Source organism: Oncorhynchus keta, chromosome 19 (genome assembly GCF_023373465.1).
Source record: "Oncorhynchus keta strain PuntledgeMale-10-30-2019 chromosome 19, Oket_V2, whole genome shotgun sequence".
Classification (NCBI taxonomy): domain Eukaryota; kingdom Metazoa; phylum Chordata; class Actinopteri; order Salmoniformes; family Salmonidae; genus Oncorhynchus; species Oncorhynchus keta.
Window position 1 is genome coordinate 72,947,513 of NC_068439.1, and position 20,856 is coordinate 72,968,368.

At 42.7% G+C, this 20,856-nt stretch overlaps 2 protein-coding genes across 2 annotated transcripts; both read left to right on the forward strand.

The window, feature by feature from the left end:
- The first annotated feature begins 1,771 nt into the window (after positions 1-1,771).
- Positions 1,772-8,330, forward strand: nek2 (NIMA-related kinase 2). The gene is made up of 9 exons (XM_035794558.2): positions 1,772-2,169; positions 2,653-2,870; positions 4,334-4,574; positions 5,409-5,491; positions 5,594-5,720; positions 5,949-6,180; positions 6,494-6,548; positions 6,760-6,836; positions 7,292-8,330. The coding sequence occupies exons 1-9, from the start codon at positions 2,074-2,076 to the stop codon at positions 7,501-7,503; spliced, it is 1,341 nt and encodes a 446-aa protein (XP_035650451.1). The 5' UTR covers positions 1,772-2,073; the 3' UTR covers positions 7,504-8,330.
- Positions 8,331-10,344: 2,014 nt separating this feature from the next.
- slc30a1a (solute carrier family 30 member 1a) lies at positions 10,345-19,793 on the forward strand. The gene is made up of 2 exons (XM_035794559.2): positions 10,345-11,413; positions 17,134-19,793. The coding sequence occupies exons 1-2, from the start codon at positions 10,822-10,824 to the stop codon at positions 18,039-18,041; spliced, it is 1,500 nt and encodes a 499-aa protein (XP_035650452.1). The 5' UTR covers positions 10,345-10,821; the 3' UTR covers positions 18,042-19,793.
- The last annotated feature ends 1,063 nt before the right edge of the window (positions 19,794-20,856 follow it).

The window sequence follows — 20,856 nt, forward strand, 5'->3', positions numbered from 1 at the left end:
TGACGTGTGTGTGTGTACGACGCAGTGTGACGGCAGGGGAGAGAGACGAGTGACACGGGGGTAATTTGAAGATGCCTGTCACCACGGTATGCCCCTAGAGGGACTCTGCAGGTGACCTTGTTAATTACATGACACCGCTGCTGAGGATTGATACCGTGTTTTGCTGGATCTTGATTCCCGATAGCCTCCCCTGTGTGCATGAGACGGCGCCATGGAAACAGCCCTAGTGGCAATGACCTTTTTGGGGCAATTAATAAGTGCACAGGTATAATTGGAATTAGATATTGTTGTCGCAAACTAGCCTGTCTACATGGGCCCCTGTCTTTCACAGAGTGCATCACAACAGGGAAGATGCTTGGTGATATGATGACAACGACGAGATCATTTCACACTAACAAGTTCAGGGTCATGCTCATTAGGCACTACACAGAAGAAAGTGAACTGAAACGGAAGGAATACCTGCACGTGTCCAATGAGAAATGCTAATTTTTTGTTTTCTGTTGTAAAATGTTTTGCGATGGTGTTGCATGAATGAATATGACCCAGGTAAAGGGCTATTGATATCCCCGGATGGAGTGTGAGGTCTCTGTTTCGAGTTTCAACGTACCTCACAGTAATCAATACGCTCTGCAGATTTCATGGGTGCCTATCATCTAGCCTAGCTGGCCCACTCAACCTTAGAACAAACACCAAACAACCGCCCTGTCAATGGAGGCAGTAAATCAATGAGCAGTGTTGTGTTGTAGGGTATCACTTTCTCTGTGATGAGGGTAGATCAGTTGATCACAAAAATGTGGCACTTGCTATGTGAGGTCAACTGCTAACAATGTCTAACACAGTGATTTATGATGCAGACTGATAATCATATTCATCATTGCTCTGGGACTGTGGGACAGACAGAGAACTCAGCCTGGCTGCCACATGTTCTCACAATGACAAGCTAAGCAGCAGAAAATGATTATAAAGTCAATGAGGCATATGTAAAAAATATTTTAAAAACACCAGAGTGCTCAGGGCTGTCTGTATCTTGATATCCACTAGAATCTGAGTGGAATTGTAGAGTTCACGAAAATAATGTTTTTTTTATTTACACTGGATATTCTATTCTCTTTTCTTATATTTTGTTTTATTATATTATAACTGGCATATATGGACCTAATGTACTTTGATAAGTTATCAGATAGATGTGTGGAAGTACTAGACAATCACTCGAAGCTATTCTATTCTAACTTGCATGGACAGTGGCCACCTTTAGTTTTCAGTTTCATGGGGCAGGATAAAAGCAGAGTTCGCTTTTTCTGCCACCTTGTGGTGAGATACACACGTAGTGGCAGGTAGCCTCGCGTTTAAGTGCGTTGGGCCAGTAACTGAAAATGTCGCTAACTGAAAGGTCACTGACTCGAATCCACGAGCTGACTAGGCGAAAAAATCTGCCGATGTGCCCTTGAACAAGGCACTTACCCCGTAATTTCTCCTGTAAATCGCTCTGGGTTAAGCGCGTCTCCTACATGACATGTGGGGTTCTGTGTACTTATTACATTACTACATTTTAATTTGGACAAATGCGGTATGCAAATCTATTTCCCACGCAATCGTACTGTCTTTGATAGAACGTTTCCGTCACTGAGGTATCATCAGAACCGTTCCCGTCGGCAAAATATTTATTCCCCTTTAAACAACCGCGCCAAATCTCGCGGGTTTCAGATGCCTAGCAACCAGCAGCTTGTGTCTTCATTACAGCCAATCAGAGTATTCTATATGTAGTATACGGACCAATCACATTGAAGAATTCAGGCACCAATTTGAAACCACCGCAAGGAATCCCTGCTTCCCTTTCGTCGCTTGTGTTATCAACATAAAACACGTTGTTTTGACGAGTAGTTAGCAAGCAATTTTATCAATACGTTATCGGAGAGATATAATCAGCATTTACGTTTGCTAACGACATTTTAAGAAAGAAAACGTCCAGAATAGTCGTTATTGCTTTCGATAGCTGCGTTAGCTACCTTGCATTGCATTCTGCATTTAGCTAACTAGTTCTATACTAGTAGCGTTAACGTTCGCTACGACAAAATGCCATCTCGTGTTGAAGATTATGAGGTGTTGTATACCATAGGGTCAGGGTCTTACGGAAAATGTCAGAAAATACGGAGGAAATCTGATGCCAAGGTAAGTGTTTCCGCCGTTTAGTACGGCGTTGTTCGACCAACGTTACCTAGCTATGTTTGCATTGCATGCTCTCATTGCACCTGTCAAGGTAACCAGAGCCAGTGCGTAACGTTTGCCTCTGGGGGATGCTCTTGAGACGAAACAAAAGGTGTCCCCTAAGTGGACAGGCATATTTTATTTTAGAAATGACCTCATTGGACATTAAGCGGGGAACAACACCAGGACTCCCCACATCAGCAATACTAAAGCATTTGCCATGTTTGCCTACAACTGTGAGGAACTGTGTGGTTTTATGATATGGCTCGTGTTTATATAGCTAACTATACATATGAACCACACTGCTAACATTTAGCTAAACCAGGATTTTGACGTAAAACCAAAGTACCCTACACTATGTATGTTTATCTTTAAAATGTTTCCCAACATCAACACGCTTTGGCCAATCAATACATGTTTAGTTCTGTTGTCTGGGTTTCGTCATAGATTCTAGTTTGGAAGGAGTTGGACTACGGCACAATGGCTGAGAGCGAGAAGCAGATGCTGGTGTCCGAAGTCAATCTCCTGCGTGAACTGAAGCATCCAAACATTGTGAGATATTATGACCGTATCATTGACCGGACCAACACCACACTGTACATCGTTATGGAGCACTGTGAAGGCGGTGACCTCTCCAGCCTCATCACCAGATGCATCAAAGAAAGGTGTGTGTGTGTTTTGTGCTGACCTTGGTTCCCTTGTTCATCATGTGTCATGTATACACCTCTCTGATGGCCATCCCACTCTGACACCAGGTGGTGAACTGCGACAGTGCAACACCCTTTGAGTTTTGAAATGTTTATTTTTTTATTTTATTTAACTAGGCAAGTCGGTTAAGAACAAATTCTTATTTACAATGACTGCCTAGGAACAGTGGGTTAACTTCCTTGTTCAGGGGCAGAACGACAGATTCTTACCTTGTCAGCTCGGAATTCGATCTAGCAACCTTTCAGTTACTGGCCCAACGCTCTAACCACTAGACTACCTGCCACCCTGTAGGATGGTTATGGTTGAGTGGCCAGACAGAAGTCACTCTTTAGTAAAAGGCACATGACAGCCTGCTTGGAGTTTGCCAAAAGGCACCCAATGGACTCTCAGACAATGAGAGACAAGATTCTCTGGTCTGATGAAACCAAGATTGAACCCTTTGGCCTGGATGCAAAGTGTCATGTCTGGAGAGAACCTGGCACCATCCATATGGTAGTGGCAGCATCATGATGTGGGGATGTTTTTCAGTGGCAGGGGATGGGAGGCTAGTCAGGATTGAGGGAAAGATGAACGGAGCGAAGTACAGAGATCCTTGATAACTTGCTCCAGAGCCTCAAACTGGGTCAAAGGTTCACCTTCCAACAGAACAACAACCATAAGCACACAGCCAAGACAATGCAATAATGGCTTCGGGACAAGTCTCCTGAATGTCGTTGAGTGGCCCGGACTTGAACCCCGACAAAGAGCAGTGTAGCAACGCTCTCCATCCAACCTAACAGTGCTTGAAAGGATCTGCAGAGAAGAATGGGAGAAACTCCCCAAATTTCGGTGTGCCAAGCTTGTAGCATCATACCCAAAAAGACTCGTGGCTGTAATCACTGCCAAAGGTACTTCAACAAAGACTGAGTACAGGGTCTGAATACTTATGTAAATGTGTTCTTTCATTTTATTTATACATTTGCAAAAATGTCAACCTGTTTGTGTTGTCATTATGGGGTATTGTGTAGATTGATGAGGGGGGATAAAAACAATTTAATTTTAAAATAAGGCTGTAACATAACAATGTGGAAGTCGAGGTCTGAATTCTTTCCGAATGCACTGTATACACACACACACACACACACGCTACATACACACGCTACATACACATCACAACTGCTGCTACCAGACACTTAGTATATTGCCCAGTTTATACCCCCCCATACACGTGTGTATTTTGGACTATAAATTGCGTGTTCCTGTATTATACTTATGCTAAAATGTTTATTCTATTGAGCCATTTACTTTATGTTCGCATTTTTATTATTTATTGTTGCATTGTTGAGAAGAAACCTGCAAGAAAGCATTTCGTTAGACATCGTCCATGTGTATCCCTTACATGTGACTAATGAAACTTGTATGTTGTGTTCCTGGTGTCCAGGCGTTACTTGGAGGAGGAATTCATCATGCGAGTCATGGCACAGCTCACTCTCGCCCTGAAGGACTGCCATCGCCGGAGCAATGGTGGGGCCACAGTGCTGCACAGAGATCTTAAGCCCGCCAATATCTTCCTGGATGTCAAGCAGAATGTCAAGCTTGGCGACTTTGGTCTCGCACGTATCCTGAACCATGACACCAGTTTCGCAAAGACTTTTGTCGGGACCCCATACTACATGTCTCCTGTGAGTCCGTAGCAAAGGCAATCATATAATTGTGAATCCTATACTCCAAGTCGCTATTCATGTCATGAACAAGTAGCCCTGTGAACAACTGCCACCGTGGGGGATAACTGCCGTTCGCCATCTGCGCCCTTTCAACAGCCTAGATTTACTGCGGTCTTTGGGAGATGGGTTCTCAATCTCTTCCAATGTTTTGATTATTGCTTGAACATTCGGTGAGATAACATTTGATTGTGATCTTAGAATACCTATTTTTGATGCAGTAGTTCACTAGAACAGTGCTTCCCAACCCGGGTTACTAGGATGCCTGCGGGGTACTTGGCCTATCCACAAGGGGTTGAAGAGAAGATTCATGAGATCATAGGCCTACTGATAAAATTCACATGAGGTGGTACTTCAGGGTTACTCCGGGCAGAGAAAAATGTATTTGATGGTATAGTATCTGAGAAAGGTTGGGAACCACTGAGCTAGAATGCTAATGGTCAATGATATAGGTTGTGGCAAAGTTAGCCAAGGGGAATTTTAACTGATTTGAAGTGTTTTTAAGTATTATGCAGTTGATTGGCTACAATGACACACATTATATTACGCAGGACATTCATACGAGCCTTACAATCCAATTTAGAATCCAAAAGTAGTGTGAAATGCACTCCTAAGCAAAGTGTGTATATATAGGCCTTTTTTGCTGGCGGTCTGTACTCCCCTGTGTTTCAATACCGACTCGAACTATGATTATGGTTTAAAAGTATCTATTTTTTTCATTGTGATTTTAGAGAAATACTCAGCTTCTCTAATCAGTTTTTCAATGTGTGGACACTTTTTTTCCATATTTTACAGGAACAAATAAATCGCATGTCCTACAATGAGAAATCAGATATCTGGTCCTTGGGGTGCTTGTTGTACGAACTCTGTGCCTTATCGTGAGTAACCTTGCCTGTCATCTATATTCTTACTCAATATCCCCCAGTCAATGCATTAGATGAGATTAAAGTCTGACTGACGCATGCATTTCTTCCATATAGGCCTCCTTTCACAGCTTATAACCAAAAAGAGCTGGCAGAGAAGATCCGAGAGGGAAAGTTTAGGAGAATCCCCTACCGGTATTCAGAGGAGCTGAATACACTCCTGTCCAGAATGCTCAATTTAAAGGTTTGGAACATGTTTCACAGCACTGATCTCCATATGTAATTCAGGGCATCTTGTGAGCAACTCCTCACTGCTGCACTTCTGTTGAAATGATTGTTTGTCTGAATCACCAAGCGTGTGTGCGTGTGTGCGTGTGCACACTTTCAACTTCAAGAGATTTGGATCCCTCACTCCCTTGTACTCAAACTGCCAGTTTGCTTTGTCGATTTGACTGTTGTGCCTTGTTGCCAGGACTACCTGAGGCCCTCAGTTGAGTCCATTCTCCAGAGCAGCCTGTTGGCGGACCTGGTCGCCGATGAACTTAGGCGGGCGCAGGCAAGACACCGGAGGAGGTCGGCTGATCCAGAGAAACCAAAGCCTGCAGAGTCTTCAACCACCCCTACTATTGTGGCGCTGAGACTGAAGGAGCAGGTGCTGCGGCACAGGGAGAAGGCCCTGAAGGAGCGAGAGGAGAGGCTGGAGCGTGAGTGTCATTTGCCCTTATCAGGGTCGGGCTCAATTCTGGTTTTAGCTCAGCCAATTCAGGAAGTGAATGTCCATTTCAATTAATGTCCTGAATTGACAATGTATTCAACCCTGGACCCTATAATGTCCTAGTCACAGTGAGACCCTGTGGTGTTGGAACGTGCATGTTTTTTGGGGTCAGTCTTGTTGAAATGATTGGTTGTAAAGGAGGTCAATGTGTCACTGGCGACGCTACCGAGTATACACAGACTGACTTGTTTGTAACCTGAGGTATGTTTAATTTAAATCTGGTGATTGTGTTCCTCCTACAGAGCGGGAGCAGGAGCTTTGTGTTCGCGAGAGACTATCAAATGAGAAGCTTGCCAGGTAAAACGGTGCTCTCTTGGATCACTTAATTTACTTGAAATGCAGCAAACGGCTGTTTGTCAGACTAAATCCTAAGGCTTTAATCCTCCTCCAAGCTGTGCTAATGCTACTTTTGCTTCCTGCTTTGGTGTTATAATCTCATTGCTTGCTATAAAACTGCAAGCAGGTATAATCCATTTTGACTCCCAACAATGTTTGCTTTTGGTTTTAGAGCGGAGAGTTTGTTGAAGAGCTACAACTTGGTGAAACAGCAGAAGGCCCTGCCACTGCTCTATTCCAATGAAATGGGTATGGGAGTCAAGCGAAGGCCTCTGGACCCCCTGAACATTGAGAAGAACTGAGCATTGCATTGTGTTCACTTCTGTAATTGGGGAAATTTTAGCATTTTAGTGTATTTATTAATTTTAACCTTGTGAATGTGTATATATATATATATATTTTTTTTTTACTGCAATAAAACCTGCAACAAACATGGGGTGGGAACCAGGAGGTAAATGAGGGATACTTGTTTTGCTTTGTAATTGAAGTTCAATATAATATACAGTAGCCATGGGGTAACCATGTTTTTAAATTAAATACAAGGGGGAAGCATATTTGATTGTTGAGTTAAGTTGTGAATTTGAACATTTCTGGGTAGTCTGAAAAATCCCAGAGGCATTCTACAAAGGAGGGTCTTTATCTAAAGCTGTTTTTTTGTAGAGTTCAATAAAATTGTATAACTCTTTGCTGTCTTGGCCCCTTAGATGAGGGAGAGGAGAACGTTTCACCTGGAAAGAAGGTCCATTTTGCCGGAGAAAGCAAAGAGAACCAGAGGCCAGATCAGAAGCAGAGTGTGAAGAGCCAGGAGCTGGGGCTGAAGAAGAGGCTACAGGCAGCCAACATGCGGGCCCAGGCCCTGGGGGAGGTGGAGAGGCTATATCAGCTCAAGAGCTGGCAGATCCTAGGCATCCGCTAGCCCACAGAGTCTACTGCTTAGGGCCTCACTATCAGTGTCATGTGGATGGATGAATATATGGTCGTCTGAGGTGTGACCCAGAAGTATCAGGTCTCTGCTTTAGTTTTCCTGACTAACATTAGTTTCAGAGCTATTGAAACCTAGTGGTCCATTGGGAAATTATGTAGCTTTTAATTTATTTGTATCATGGTGATTGGTTTATACTATGGTGAAATTGCCAAAATATTGGGTGCCAGATATATTTTTAGTGGTGTTTTGTGTTTTTTCAACCTTGACATTTAAAATGTGTTGTTGATGCACAGAATTGCACTCAAGTTCTGATTTGTGAATATGTGATCTATAACTACTATGTACATACTGTATGGTGGCATTAAAATATATTTTAAGGGCAATGTTAGTACATTATCTGAAGATGTATAAATAGGTGTACACTCCCGCATACACTTCTGTTCTGGAAATATGTCAATGTTTTGCAAATATGATATTGGGATGGGTTGGCAATAAACAGGCACTGTTGACCTTCAACAAATGTCTGTTTCAGACAGGTCCACTTTCTGAATAACTGTCAACTGATTGACCTTTGTCCTTAATGCTTTATTCTTCCTTTGCCCTTGAATGGTCTCCTATTCTTTCAAAGGGGCATCATGTACTTTATTTTGGTTGCATGATGAAGTTCAGTTCTTGGTAAATGTGTTTCTAAACTTCATTTACATGTTTTTGTTTTCTAAACATAAGCAGTTTGCATAGAAGTTTGGCCATGAAAATGATGTGGGAACATAAGTAATGAGTATCCTCTTGTGAACATTAAAGGCAGACTTAATCAGTGATTACTGTTGCAGAATGTAGACCTACATTATCTCTTCTAAATGAAAGGTTTCTGTTGCATGTGTTGAGCTCCATTCACACCAAGTAAAGAGTTTATCTGGTGAATGACTAGCTTCACTTGAAACAATGTAAAGGGAAACACTTGCAGCCTGTTGATGTACTGTACATTTAAAGGTTTGTAGTTATTAGTATCTCCCACATGATGTAGATGTCCTTTTCTCTTCAAAGCACCGACAACAAAGTGAATCATGTGAATGTGATGGCCCAGCCTTAGATGCATTCTAAGTTCAGTTTATTTAAGTAGGACATTTTAACCCTCGAAGATGTTTTAACAGAGGGTGAAAAAAATACACAATTTTTATTTATAATGATAGTCTAGTAGGCCAAGTCTTTTCAGTTTGTAATCGTGCTTGACATGCAGTCTAAACTAATGTATTTTGGATTTATACTATTTTGTTACCACACAGAAATAAGACACGGGGTCCGTGTGGAGATGCTACACACTATCTTAAAAATATGAGTCAGAATTTTGGATGAGTTCGCAGCGCATTCCAAACGATGACGTTGAAACGTTTGCAATACGTAACGTCGCTCCATAGCAACGCTGGGCTCCGCCCACGTGAAACGGTTGTAAAAATTGACCAACCAAATTGTACTTTATCTCTAACAACCAATCGCAAAATACCAGGGCCTTCCTTTAGTTATGTGTGGAAAGTGGAAACTTAAGCAGCTCGGGTGCAAAGTTCCATGCTGCGTTCACATGATGTCGGAAATTCAGAATCTCCGATTTAAAATTAACATAAGTTATTTGCCTAGAGCTTCTTATTGTTTGATTCTGATACTTCCCAAATGGTTAAACTCGGTATCATTTTTCTACAACGAGCAAGCAAGTCGAACATTTCTGAGTTTCCGACAAGACATTACTTTCTGTTGAACTGTCAACTGATTGATCTTTACCCTTGAATTGTCTCCTGTTTTTCTTCTCAAATTGGCATCATTGTACATTATTTTGGTTGCATGAAGTTCAACTCTTGGTATTTTTTTTAACCTTTATTTAACCAGGCAAGTCAGTTAAGAACATATTCTTATTTTCAATGACGGCCTGGGAACAGTGGGTTAACTGCCTGTTCAGGGGCAGAACGACAGATTTGTACCTTGTCAGCTCGGGGGTTTGAACTCGCAACCACTAGGCTACGCTGCCGCCCCAATGTATGTTTCTAAACTTAATTTACATCTTTACATAAGTTTGCATTTAAATTTGGTCATGTAAATTATGTGGGAACATAACATGTAGTGAATGGCCTCTTGTAAACATTTAATGCCGATGTAATCAGAGTGATTACTGTCGCAGAATGTATATCGACATTATCTATTTTTCTACATGGAAGGTTTCTGTTGCATGCATTGATCTCCGTGCACACCTCGTAGAGTTTATCTGGTGATTGACTGGCTTGTTTCACTTCAAACAATGGAATGGGAAACTAAATGTATGATGATGTATGGTGTATGGTGATGTATGTAGGCTACTGTGTATCTGAAGGGTTGTAGTTATCAGTATCTCCCACATGAGGTCGTCGTTTATCCTTATATTTTCTCTTCATGTTGGAAAGGTTGAAAGCTGTTTCGATAGTGGCTTTGGAGAAATCTGCAGGTAAAGCGCTTCCACCAACGTGAATCCTGTGAATGTGAGGGCCCAGTCCGAGATGCATTCAAAGTTGTTTATTCTATTGAAGTATTGCCAGGACATTTAACCTCTCAAAAGTGTTAGAACAGATTGCGAAATAATACGTCGATTTATATTTAAACCTATAGTCTAGTAGGACTTTAGTAATCTTTTCAGTTGGGTGTTTGAAACGTAGTCTAACCTAATGTATTTCGGATGGATAACATTTTGTTTAACCACAGAAATAAGACATGGGGCCGTGTGCGGATGCTTCACACCATCCTAAAAAATGATGAGTCAGAATGTTGGAGTCCGCAACGTCTAAATGTTTGCATTACTCAACGTGGCTACATAGCAACGACGGGCTCCGTCCACGTGAAATGGTTGTATAAATTGACCAACCAAATTCTACTTTATCCCTAACAACCAATAGCAAAAGACCAGGGCGTGCCCCTCCGTCGCCTTATTCCGTGTGGAAACTTTACCGGCTCGGGTGCAAAGTTTCAGCCGTCTGCAAATCGGAGTCTACGGTCAACGTTTCTGGAATATGCCCTTGTCTTTGAATGTTCCCAATTGTCTGCCTTTGAGGAACCAACGTCGGTCTTAGCTGTATCTGGAATTGGAGTCGGTGGTAATCGTACGACAATGACGAATTGTTAGCGACCGTATAAATATTTACAAGACGTGGTGGAATCGCATCATATGCCTATCGATTGGCTCGCATGTTGTAGCTAACGTTACAGCTAGTATACCGTAACATCGTACGTGCATATCGTAAGCTAGCTAGCTAGCTAACTCAGTTGACGTTAACAAGTGATCAGCGGAGAGACATGGCTTGTGAACCTAATCGTGTGCGGCTAATATGCATGCTTTCATTGACTTTTGGCTTTTTTATCGTGGAGGTTGTCGTCAGTCGGATCACTGCATCTTTAGCAATGCTTTCGGACTCCTTTCATATGCTATCGGATGTCATAGCGCTGCTTGTGGCTTTGGTGGCCGTGCGCTTCGCTCAGAAAACACAATCGACAAATAAAAACACCTTCGGATGGATCCGGGCTGAAGTGATGGGTGCTCTGGTCAACGCAGTGTTCCTCACAGCTCTCTGTTTTACCATAATATTGGAGGCCGTCGAGCGATTCACCAACCCACATGAAATCGAGAAACCCCATGTAGTTATCGGTGTGGGAGCCGCCGGGCTCCTGGTCAACCTCCTCGGGCTGTGCTTGTTCCACGGACACGCAGGTGGTGGACACGGGCACTCCCACGGAGGAGGAGGCCATTCTCACGGAAATAAGAAAAACAAGCGGGGTAAACTATGCAAGTCAGAAAGACCGAATGGATCATCAGGAGAGGAGACCAACAACCTGGTAGGAAGCCACAACAGCCCCCCTAATGGCGTGAACACCGAGAGACGTAGACATGGTAAGTTATATCAATCATTTGTCAATTACAGTAGCTAGCTATACTGTCAACATGCTGTAACCACTGTACTTGGCTAGCTATGTGGTTTCATCGATTTAAAATAAGATATTTTATTGGGGAGTGGGGGCAGACGGAGCACACTCACATAATCTCACACAGACAGGGAATTTATTAAAATAACTGAAACTTCTGGGATTTTGCTGGCTAAATAACGTAGATGTAGCGATCTTTAGTCCAAACTAAGCTATCTCTGTGGTATTCTTGTTAAGGATGGAATTGCCCCGAGACTCAATTAAATATATGCAAAACAAAAACCTTTTTTTGGGGGGGACCACGGATAATCGGTGGGGTCGATATGAACCTTTTGTAGTCTGTTCGTACTTCTCGATCATTGCAAAAATGCTGCTATGCAAACTGCCAATCACTGCCTGAGCCAGGAGTACTGCACAATGCCGAGGAATGTCCAGCAGGGGAAAATCAGCAGCGTGCTAGCTCGTTCTCCAACAGATAGGTGAAGTATTGAGAGAAATGGATGAGTTGACAGTGTCCTAAATCGAACTCCTGTTGCAAATATTAGTTTAGGTAATTTACCAATAATAGGGCTCATGTGGAGTTGTTTAGAGATGCGTCCTGGCGTCTAAAATTAAATCCAGATCATGGAAATTTACAAAAAATAATAGTTTCATAATCATCCCTGTTCTTTTCTATTCTCCTATATGATGTCCTTCCATACAGGTGTGGCATGCTGGAGTGATGCTTCTATGCAAATATTGTTGATCAGTAAGCTAATATAAGTCTCAAATGGAAGTTTGAATATGCATTCACCTGTATTGTAAGTAGGCGTATGCCATCTTAATTTACCCAGTTAGTCAAGAGATTTACCATTAAAATAAAATGTAATGTATCTTATCTAGTAGAATCGTAGAAACATTGTCAAATGTATTGCTTGATTTTAAAATGAGATATTCTGTCATCAAAATGTAATGATATTGCAAATTCAGATTTAACTTTGTTTGCAGAAAGAATGGGGTGTCAGCTATGATATAACACCTTAGGTTGCAAAAAAATAAGTGGATTTACATCCGGAAACAGAATTGCAGTAACGGAATATTATCATGGGTCCCTGAACTGTACTACACAGAAATGCATAATTGTTTATATGAATGTCATTGTCATCATGGTGACGTATCATAAATGGGTACACAAATGTATAAACATGCAATATCCTCCGTTTTTATATTATATTTATATTATTATATATTCTACACACTGGCTATTATTTTATTGAGCTCCGTCATCAAACAAGATCAAATTTGGTTGGACCGGACCAAATCTGAGCCAACCATAGACACCTATGTTTCACAAGAGTTGACATTAAAGCTCCGCACATAACAGTAAATTATTGTGTACTCTACTGAACTTTACTCTACTTTTCTTTACTGTACTACACTCTTTGATGTATTGAATGTACTGTACCAATCATGGATGGCCATGTTTGGATCAAATGAAGGTCAGTCCAGACGTCTATGGGCGTTGAAATTAAGGCCAGGGCGGACTGACCAAATTTAATCTGAACAAAAGCCTAACGGTATGCCAGAGGAAAGGAGAACAGTACAGTCGACCCAATTGTGGTTTGTGACTACTATGATTTCCCATTGTAGCCAATACAATTTCAGGAAGTCTGTTACCGATTTGGTAACAAATGAGTTTTAATCACTTCATAATGTAACTAATTGATAGGTATACCTTGTTACTTCTGTGAAATGTCATTATCCTCCCTCCATGAGTGAGAGAAATTAGAAAATATCTTGAAGATATGTGGGTTTTTGGCAATGGAATTTCAAGGCACGAGGTCAGGTTTCTTAAACTTACAAAAGGCTGAAAATGATCCTGAACTAAATGTGTTTATTAGTTGGCAGGGGTGTTTACTTCAACATTCGTTTTGGTTGTGTTTCTAATACCTTTTTTATCAAAGCCTATTCATACTTTTTAGGATGGAAAATGATTGTCAAAAAAAATATGTGCGTGTATATACACCACCAGTCAAAAGTTTGGACACCTACTTATTCAAGGGTTTTTCTTTATTTTTACTATTTTCTACATTGTAGAATAATAGTGAAGACAAACTATGCAATAACACATGGAATCATGTAGTAACCAGGAGTGTTAAACAAGTCAAAACATATTCTAGATTCTTCAAAGTAGCCATCCTTTGCCTTGATGGCAACTTTGCACACTCTTGGCATTCTCTCAACCAGCTTCATGAGGAATTGTTTTCCAACGGTCTTGAAGGAGTTCCCACATATGCTGAGCACTTGTTGGCTGCTTTTCCTTCACTCTGCGGTCCAACTCATCCCAAACCATCTCAATTGGGTTGAGGTTGGGTGATTGTGGAGGCCAGGCCATTTGATGCAGCACTCCATCACTGTCCTTTTTGGTCAAATTGCCCTTACACAGCCTGGAGGTGTGTTTTGGGTCATTGTCCTGTTGAAAAACAAATAATAGTCCCACTAAGCTCAAACCAGATTGGATGGCGTATCACTGCAGAATGCTGTGGTAGCCATGCTGGTTGAGTGTGCCTTGAATTCGAAATAAATCAGTGTCACCATCACACCTCCTCCATGCTTCACGGTGGGAGCCACACATGTGGAGCTCATCTGTTCACCAGCAATTCGGCCATGAAGGCCTGATTCTCAAGCAGTCTCCTCTGAACAGTTAATGTTGATGTGTCTGTTACTTGGAACTCTGAAGCATTTATTTGGGCTGCAATCTTAGGTGCAGTTAACGCTAATGAAAATATATTCTGCAGCAGAGCTAACTTTGAGTCTTCCTTTCCTGTGGCGGTCCTCATGAGAGCCAGTTTCATCATAGCACTTCATTTTTGCAACTGCACTTGGTTAAACTTTAAAAGTTCTTGAAATGTTCCGGACTGACCTTCCTGCCTTAAAGTAATGATGGACTGTTGTTTCTCTTTGCTTATTTGAGCTGTTCTTGTCATAATATGGACTTGGTCTTTTACCAAATAGGGCTGTCTTCTGTATACCACCCCTACCTTGTCACAACACAACTGATTGGCTCAAACGCTTTAAGAAGCTAAAAGTTCATATGTGGAATTTCTTTCCCAGGCACACCTGTTAATTGAAATGCATTCCAGGTGACTACCTCACGAAGCTGGTTGAGAGAATGCCAAGAGTGTGCAACACTGTCATCAAGGCAAAGGGTGGCTACTTAGATTTGTTTAACACTTTTTTTTTTCTTACTACATGATTCCATATGTTATTTCATAGTTTTGATGTTTTCACTATTATTCTACAATGTAAAGAATACTAAAAATAAAAACTCTTGAATGAGTAGGAGTGTCAACTTTTGACTGGTACTGTATATATATATATATATGTGTGTCGTAATTTCTCAAAAATAGACTCTTAGCTTTCATTTGACACCCAATTTGACATGCTTATATGGACTTCACATGTTGGCCCTCATGGGTCCTTTACATGGAAAACCCGTTGATATTTCTGCCTTTGAGGAGAGACATTCAACACAACTGCCCTGTTGATCAAGATACCAGTCTCACATGGTCTTGGCTGGGTTTCTTCTGTAGTATTGTAGATGGGATCAATATCCACTACAATCTCAAAGGTGTAACTGGGCTGATGTGTGTCTCCTGGCTTGGGCATCATCTGTTGCCCTGTAAGCTGTAGGAGCCTTTTTACCAGACCAGTCAAAGCCGTATTGGCAGCGTCATGATGAAATCCAGCCAGTCACTTTAAGTTTTGAACAGGAACCGGGACAGGGCTGTTATATTCATAAACTTCAGCGACTGGTATCAGCAGTGACTTGATACAGAACAACGTGGTCCATGGCTGTGTCCATTCTGCACACCCATTTTGAAGTACCTTTAGCAGAGTTAATGAGAGCGCAAGACAGACCTTGTAACTCATTCATTATTTTCATCACTTTAGGAAACCATGTTTTATGTCGTTATCAGGCAATAACTGGATAATTATGACCTCTGAGGTTTTGCCTCTGAGCTTGTCAGTGAAAGACCTAATGGTTCCTTAACCTGTGTCCCCTTCACCCTCACTGTAACAGAAGTTTTTTTTGAGTTGATCTTTGTTATCGGAAGTATCTAGCCCCCACTCAGCCTGCAGATGTCTTGCATCAGGGCTGTCTAACTCATTCCACGGAGGGCCGAGTGTCTGCAGCTTTTAGTTTTTTCCTTTCAAGTAAGACCTATACAACCAGCTGAGGGGAGTTCCTTACTAATTAGTGACCTTAATTCATCAATCAAGTACAAGAGATGGAGCAAACACTCGCAGACACTTGGCCCTGTGTGGAATGAGTATGACGTGTTTTACATGGTGGCGGACGAGTCATGACCTGTTACAAAACCAAACTGGGAGGAGTTTCACCATCCTGATTTGGTTTCTCCAATTGCATTGGGTAAATTTTATGCATATTTGAACTGTTACACATTCAAATCGTGACCTTTTTATGAAGACACATGATCTCTTTTGTCACTACTGGTGCTGCTACACCCATAACAGGAAGTTGGCTCCACAAAACCCATGTTTATACGCCATTTTTCTTTCTGTTTTATAATTGTGTTAAGTCACTGTCACATGCCTTCAGGGATTCATGTCCCCTATTGTTTTATCATATTAACAGGATATCATGATTTTGACTTGGTGATCCTCCAGTTTCAGGTAAAACACTGTTTGACCATCTTCTTGCTGATACTGAGGTTTGGGAACTGAGTACTGCCCTTTGCCTTGCTTCCTGTTGGTACAGAAAATGGTAGAACCAGGAGACTGTCATTTGCCCCCTACCTTAGGCCTGTCAGGCTCTGCCCATCTCTCCCTTCTCCGTGCACTGGTCGCTGCCACACAGCCATACATCATCGAAGGCAGTGACCGACACCCAGACTATAAGCCCGATAAATTTCCCCTTCGTCGCTGTGTGCCAAGCAAGAGGCTATTAGTCTAGCACTAGTTCTGGTGCCATTGGCCATTATGTAACTGTATGAGCTGTAGCATAGTGCTAGGCCGTCTCACTTGTCTGCAGACAATTTGAAGATCCTCGGTGTTAAGCAGGGGAGTCGGTTGGGGTTGGTTAATTTACTGGCTTCCACCACCACACTGGTTGTAGTTCATGTCTAGAACTGGAGGCCTGCCTCAGGTGATGTATTATGGCCTATTTTCTTTCCCACGTCAAAGTAAATGGGTTTCATGTTTAACACGACGCGGCTTCCTATGATTGTGTTTATCGCGGTACCTCAACCATGTCCTCCAAAACCCCAGACACAGTCATCAATCATTATGCTCTGTTTGGGTCAGTAGTTGGACCAGTCAGCTGATAAATTGCAGCTGGACATGTGAGTCATTCACAATTTATGTATTAGTCATTCCTCATCTTTAAAAAAAAAAAAAAAACTCCATTTTCTTTTCTCCATCCCTTGGAAGAGTCCCCACCATTTTCTCTGAAATTCCTCCTCCTGTCTTCAAATATGTGGGCTCTGTAAAAATGCATCCTTCCTACCTATCTGAATTGCCTGTCATTGGGGATAGTGGTCACTCTGCTTTCACCTATCTAATCACTTATAGGTTGATGCTTATTTTAAGGTAGCTAAGAAGGAAGGAAGGATGAATTTGTGACAGGGCTGTGCTTTTGCCTCCCTTGTACTTCTTTAACCCCTCGTCTCTGTCTTCTTCCTTCAGAGATCGTTTGTAACGACAGTGAGATGCAGATGAACGGCAGCGCTCCCTACGAGGAGCTGGACTACAGCCACGACGAGGCCTCGCTCAACATGCGCGGCGTCTTCCTACACGTGCTGGGCGACGCCCTGGGCTCTGTCATCGTGGTGGTCAACGCCCTCATCTTCACCTTCGTATGGCGGCCGTGCCCGCCCGGCGAGACATGCTTCAACCCATGCATCGACAGCCACTCCACCGACGGCAACAGTTCTAGCTTTCAACGGACCGTGGTGGGACCGTGCTGGGTGCTGTACCTGGACCCCACGCTGTGCATCATCATGGTGGGTATCCTGCTCTACACCACCTACCCACTGCTCAAGGAGTCTGCACTGATCCTCCTGCAGACGGTGCCCAAGCAGATCGACATGCATCGCCTCAACGAGCGGCTGCTCTTGCTGGAAGGCGTGCTGGCCATCCACGAACTGCACATCTGGCAACTGGCGGGCTCACGCATCATCGCCACGGCGCACATAAAGTGTCACGACCCCACGTCCTACATGGACGTGGCCAAGCGCATCAAGGACTTCTTCCATGACGAGGGCATCCACGCCACCACCATCCAGCCTGAGTTTGTTACCATCAACTCCGAGTCAAGTGCCTCCCTCTGCGAGCTCTCCTGCCGGACACAGTGCGCACCTAAGCTGTGTTGTGGCGCTGCTGACAAGCTGGGTGTGGCTGGTGCTGGTCCGGTAGGCTCGGAGAAGATCCTGAGTGGTGAGGGGAATGCGCTGGCGGCCTCGGCCATAGATGTAATCAACGAGACCCCACAGGGAGCAGCAGTCCTGGAGCAGGCGGCCACTGCAGTTGTCCAGGTGGTTCCTCAGCCGGAGCCCGAGGTCGTCATCACCCGAGAGGTGGAGTCTTCTCTGTGAGAGAGACCAGATCAGACAGTCGGAGGAGTTTTATTTTTTTTTCTTTTCAAGTGCGGGCTAAACTTGCCGACGGGTTGTCGTTTGTACAGCGCTCTCGGTTTCTGGAGATGGGTTGAAAAATGGCTCCGCCGCGGTCTGGTTTGATGACACCCTCTGTTCTGAGCCCCTAACCCTCCCACTGCCTACCCCACCTTCACAACCTACACCTAGCCACCTTTACCCCCTCACCCCTGACCCCTGATCCCCTCACCCCTGACCCACTCTCTGAGTGTCACAGAGAGCAGCACATTGATGATACTTGTGACTTCACCTCTCACCCAGGCTGGGGTTCAGCCTGGTCTGGCCTGCTGCATGTGTGGCCTACCCCTCATTAGCACCATGTTGTGATGTGTGTGTGGTCCTGTCCCTCCATGGTGTCTCTGTGCCAAAGCTTCTCAATGCAGGGCAGAAGGGACAAGGGGAGACTCCAACAAGGACAAAGAGAAAATACTACATATGCAAGGCAACGCACACCTGTCTACTCCGCAGGTTTTTAAAATCGATCTCTGAACCTTTCATTTATGTGTTATTACATTTCTGTTGGATAGGCTTTGAACATCTCTATTTTATTAGCCTTGGGCGCACAATGGAAAATGATTATATTACAACAAAAATATTTATGTATTTAAGTTTAGTAATGATCTATTTCTCTCTGTCAATGCTTTCATAATATTTAGTTTGGATGATGGATTACATTTTTTGTAATTGTTCTGCCACTTGAATATTTGACCAACCATCTAAGCTGTAGACTTTTTTTTGTTGAAATGGTGCATTTTACTTTTAATTCTGACTTTTCTGGCCTTGACTCTGTTTTAATGGCTGTGAGTTGAAAGCAGATGCTGTGTTTAAAAAATAAAATTCACACCTCGCCTTTATTTCAAACTGATTTTAAATGGCACTGAGTACAGTTGTAATAAGTACTGGAGGTTAGCCTAGCTTGTATTGGCAAACTTCAACAAACATCAAATCGGCCTTGCAAGCCTGTGCGTCTATCACTGAAATAAATGTGTACTGCAAAATGTCAACAACTATATTGTTTTAAATCTATGCTGGAGGACATTCAGATGGGTTGTTGAAATTCATACTAATATTCCTCATGAATATGTTGAGGAAGGGACCTAGTCAAAATCCATGCTGAAGGTTTTTAGTTTCTAGTCCTTCTGCTGCGATGTTGCATGACCAAACTGAAGTGTTCTGTGAATCACAGAGCTTCAAAACAAGCTAACAGTGCTGCAAAACAGTAGCCTACTTCCTTGTTTTCTCAGATAGCAAGAATAACTTTTATCGAAATGTCACTTGGGCCTAAGCTTCTCCTTTCTTTGTAGTGAATGAGTTTGTTAGGCTTCATGTGCCGATTTGACAGTAATCTTAGTGGCCTTTTCAGATAGAAGGAAATCTGATCATTCCTCATCCAGTATCATTTATTATCAACATCACAAAGATATCATTTTATATGATGATTCAAGGATGCATTTCAGATATCCACTCAGAGTTAATGTGTATGCAGTATAGAAGCATTGTATTGGGAAATGCATTTTGACACGTTCCTTTGTTTTGAAAATGTCTGGTTACTATTATTCGGTGTCTTTGAGACTCGATCTCTCTGTGCAAATTGAGTTGTTGTTTTTTGGATTTTAGATATGTGTTTTTGATATATTACAGTACCTGTCAATGTGTCATTGTGAAAATTAAACATGCTTGTTTGGTACAGTTGTTAAGCTGTTTTGTGTCTCTATTTACATACTGTTTCTTTGGACATTAGGTCTACACTTAAGTCACACTCAGTTAATATCTGCAATGATACTGATCCATCAGACTGGTCTAGAAGTAAGACTATTAAAGCCACTTGAAGGCCTTAAAATACATGTAACCATACTGCTTCTTAGCCATTTCAAATGCCATTTTCCACAATAAATCTACATTGAAAGTGAATCTACAGTACTTTTGAAAGGGAATCTACAGTGGGAACAAATGTCATTCGTGACTGAGAATTAGCGTCCATCTCCAGGCAGGGCAGTATGCCATATTAGCCCCTGGCCGACCTCTGTAGCCCAGTGAACAGCCCTGAGGCAGGTGGTCTTATGTAAGTAGCCCTGGGGGAGCATTCCACAAAGCCAGACTGCTCTAGTAGTCTATACAGCATTCCAGCGTCCTGCTGCCTCTCTGCCCACATTTACCTGGCTTTTACCAGGCCAGACTGAACACTGCACTCACCGTTGTTTCACTTGATTTACATTCGAGTCCCAGGCTGCTCTCCATAGTGATTGGAAAATGTGGCCAAATGGTTCAGGGAGGTGGGGGTCGGCATGTGGTAGGTCTCTTGTCTGGGTTTAAAGTTTTTTCCTCTGTAACACCATTTTGAATGTGGGATTTTGTATGTATTGAAATAGTCTCTAGAAAGAATAAAGCTGATCAGGTGGCAATTTGACAGAAGCCATTGTCAGAACATTAACTTGAATTGGGATGCATGTTCTATAGACAGATTTCTAGCAATAGTATGTTCCCTCTGGTCATCAACCATAGCTGAAAGCTTACATAACATTTTAGTATATCTTTTTTTCCTTCCTTTAACTATGCAAGTCGGTTAAGAACCAATTCTTATTTACAAGGATGGCCAAACCCAGACGATGCTGGGCCAATGGTGCGCTATGGGACTTCCAATCACGACCGGATGTGATACAGCCTGGAATCGAACAAGGGCCTGTAGTGACGTCTCTAGCACTGAGATGTGCCTTAGACAGCTGCGCCACTCGGGAACCCTAGTGCTGATGACTTG

Excerpts from the sequence above, each read along its gene's own strand:
- nek2 (XM_035794558.2), top strand. The coding sequence starts at position 2,074 with ATGCCATCTCGTGTTGAAGATTATGAGGTGTTGTATACCATAGGGTCA. Across the intron at positions 5,492-5,593 it reads TACGAACTCTGTGCCTTATC|GCCTCCTTTCACAGCTTATA; the intron begins GTGAGTAACCTT and ends TCTTCCATATAG. Across the intron at positions 6,181-6,493 it reads GCGAGAGGAGAGGCTGGAGC|AGCGGGAGCAGGAGCTTTGT; the intron begins GTGAGTGTCATT and ends TTCCTCCTACAG.
- slc30a1a (XM_035794559.2), top strand. The coding sequence starts at position 10,822 with ATGGCTTGTGAACCTAATCGTGTGCGGCTAATATGCATGCTTTCATTG. Across the intron at positions 11,414-17,133 it reads CACCGAGAGACGTAGACATG|AGATCGTTTGTAACGACAGT; the intron begins GTAAGTTATATC and ends TTCTTCCTTCAG.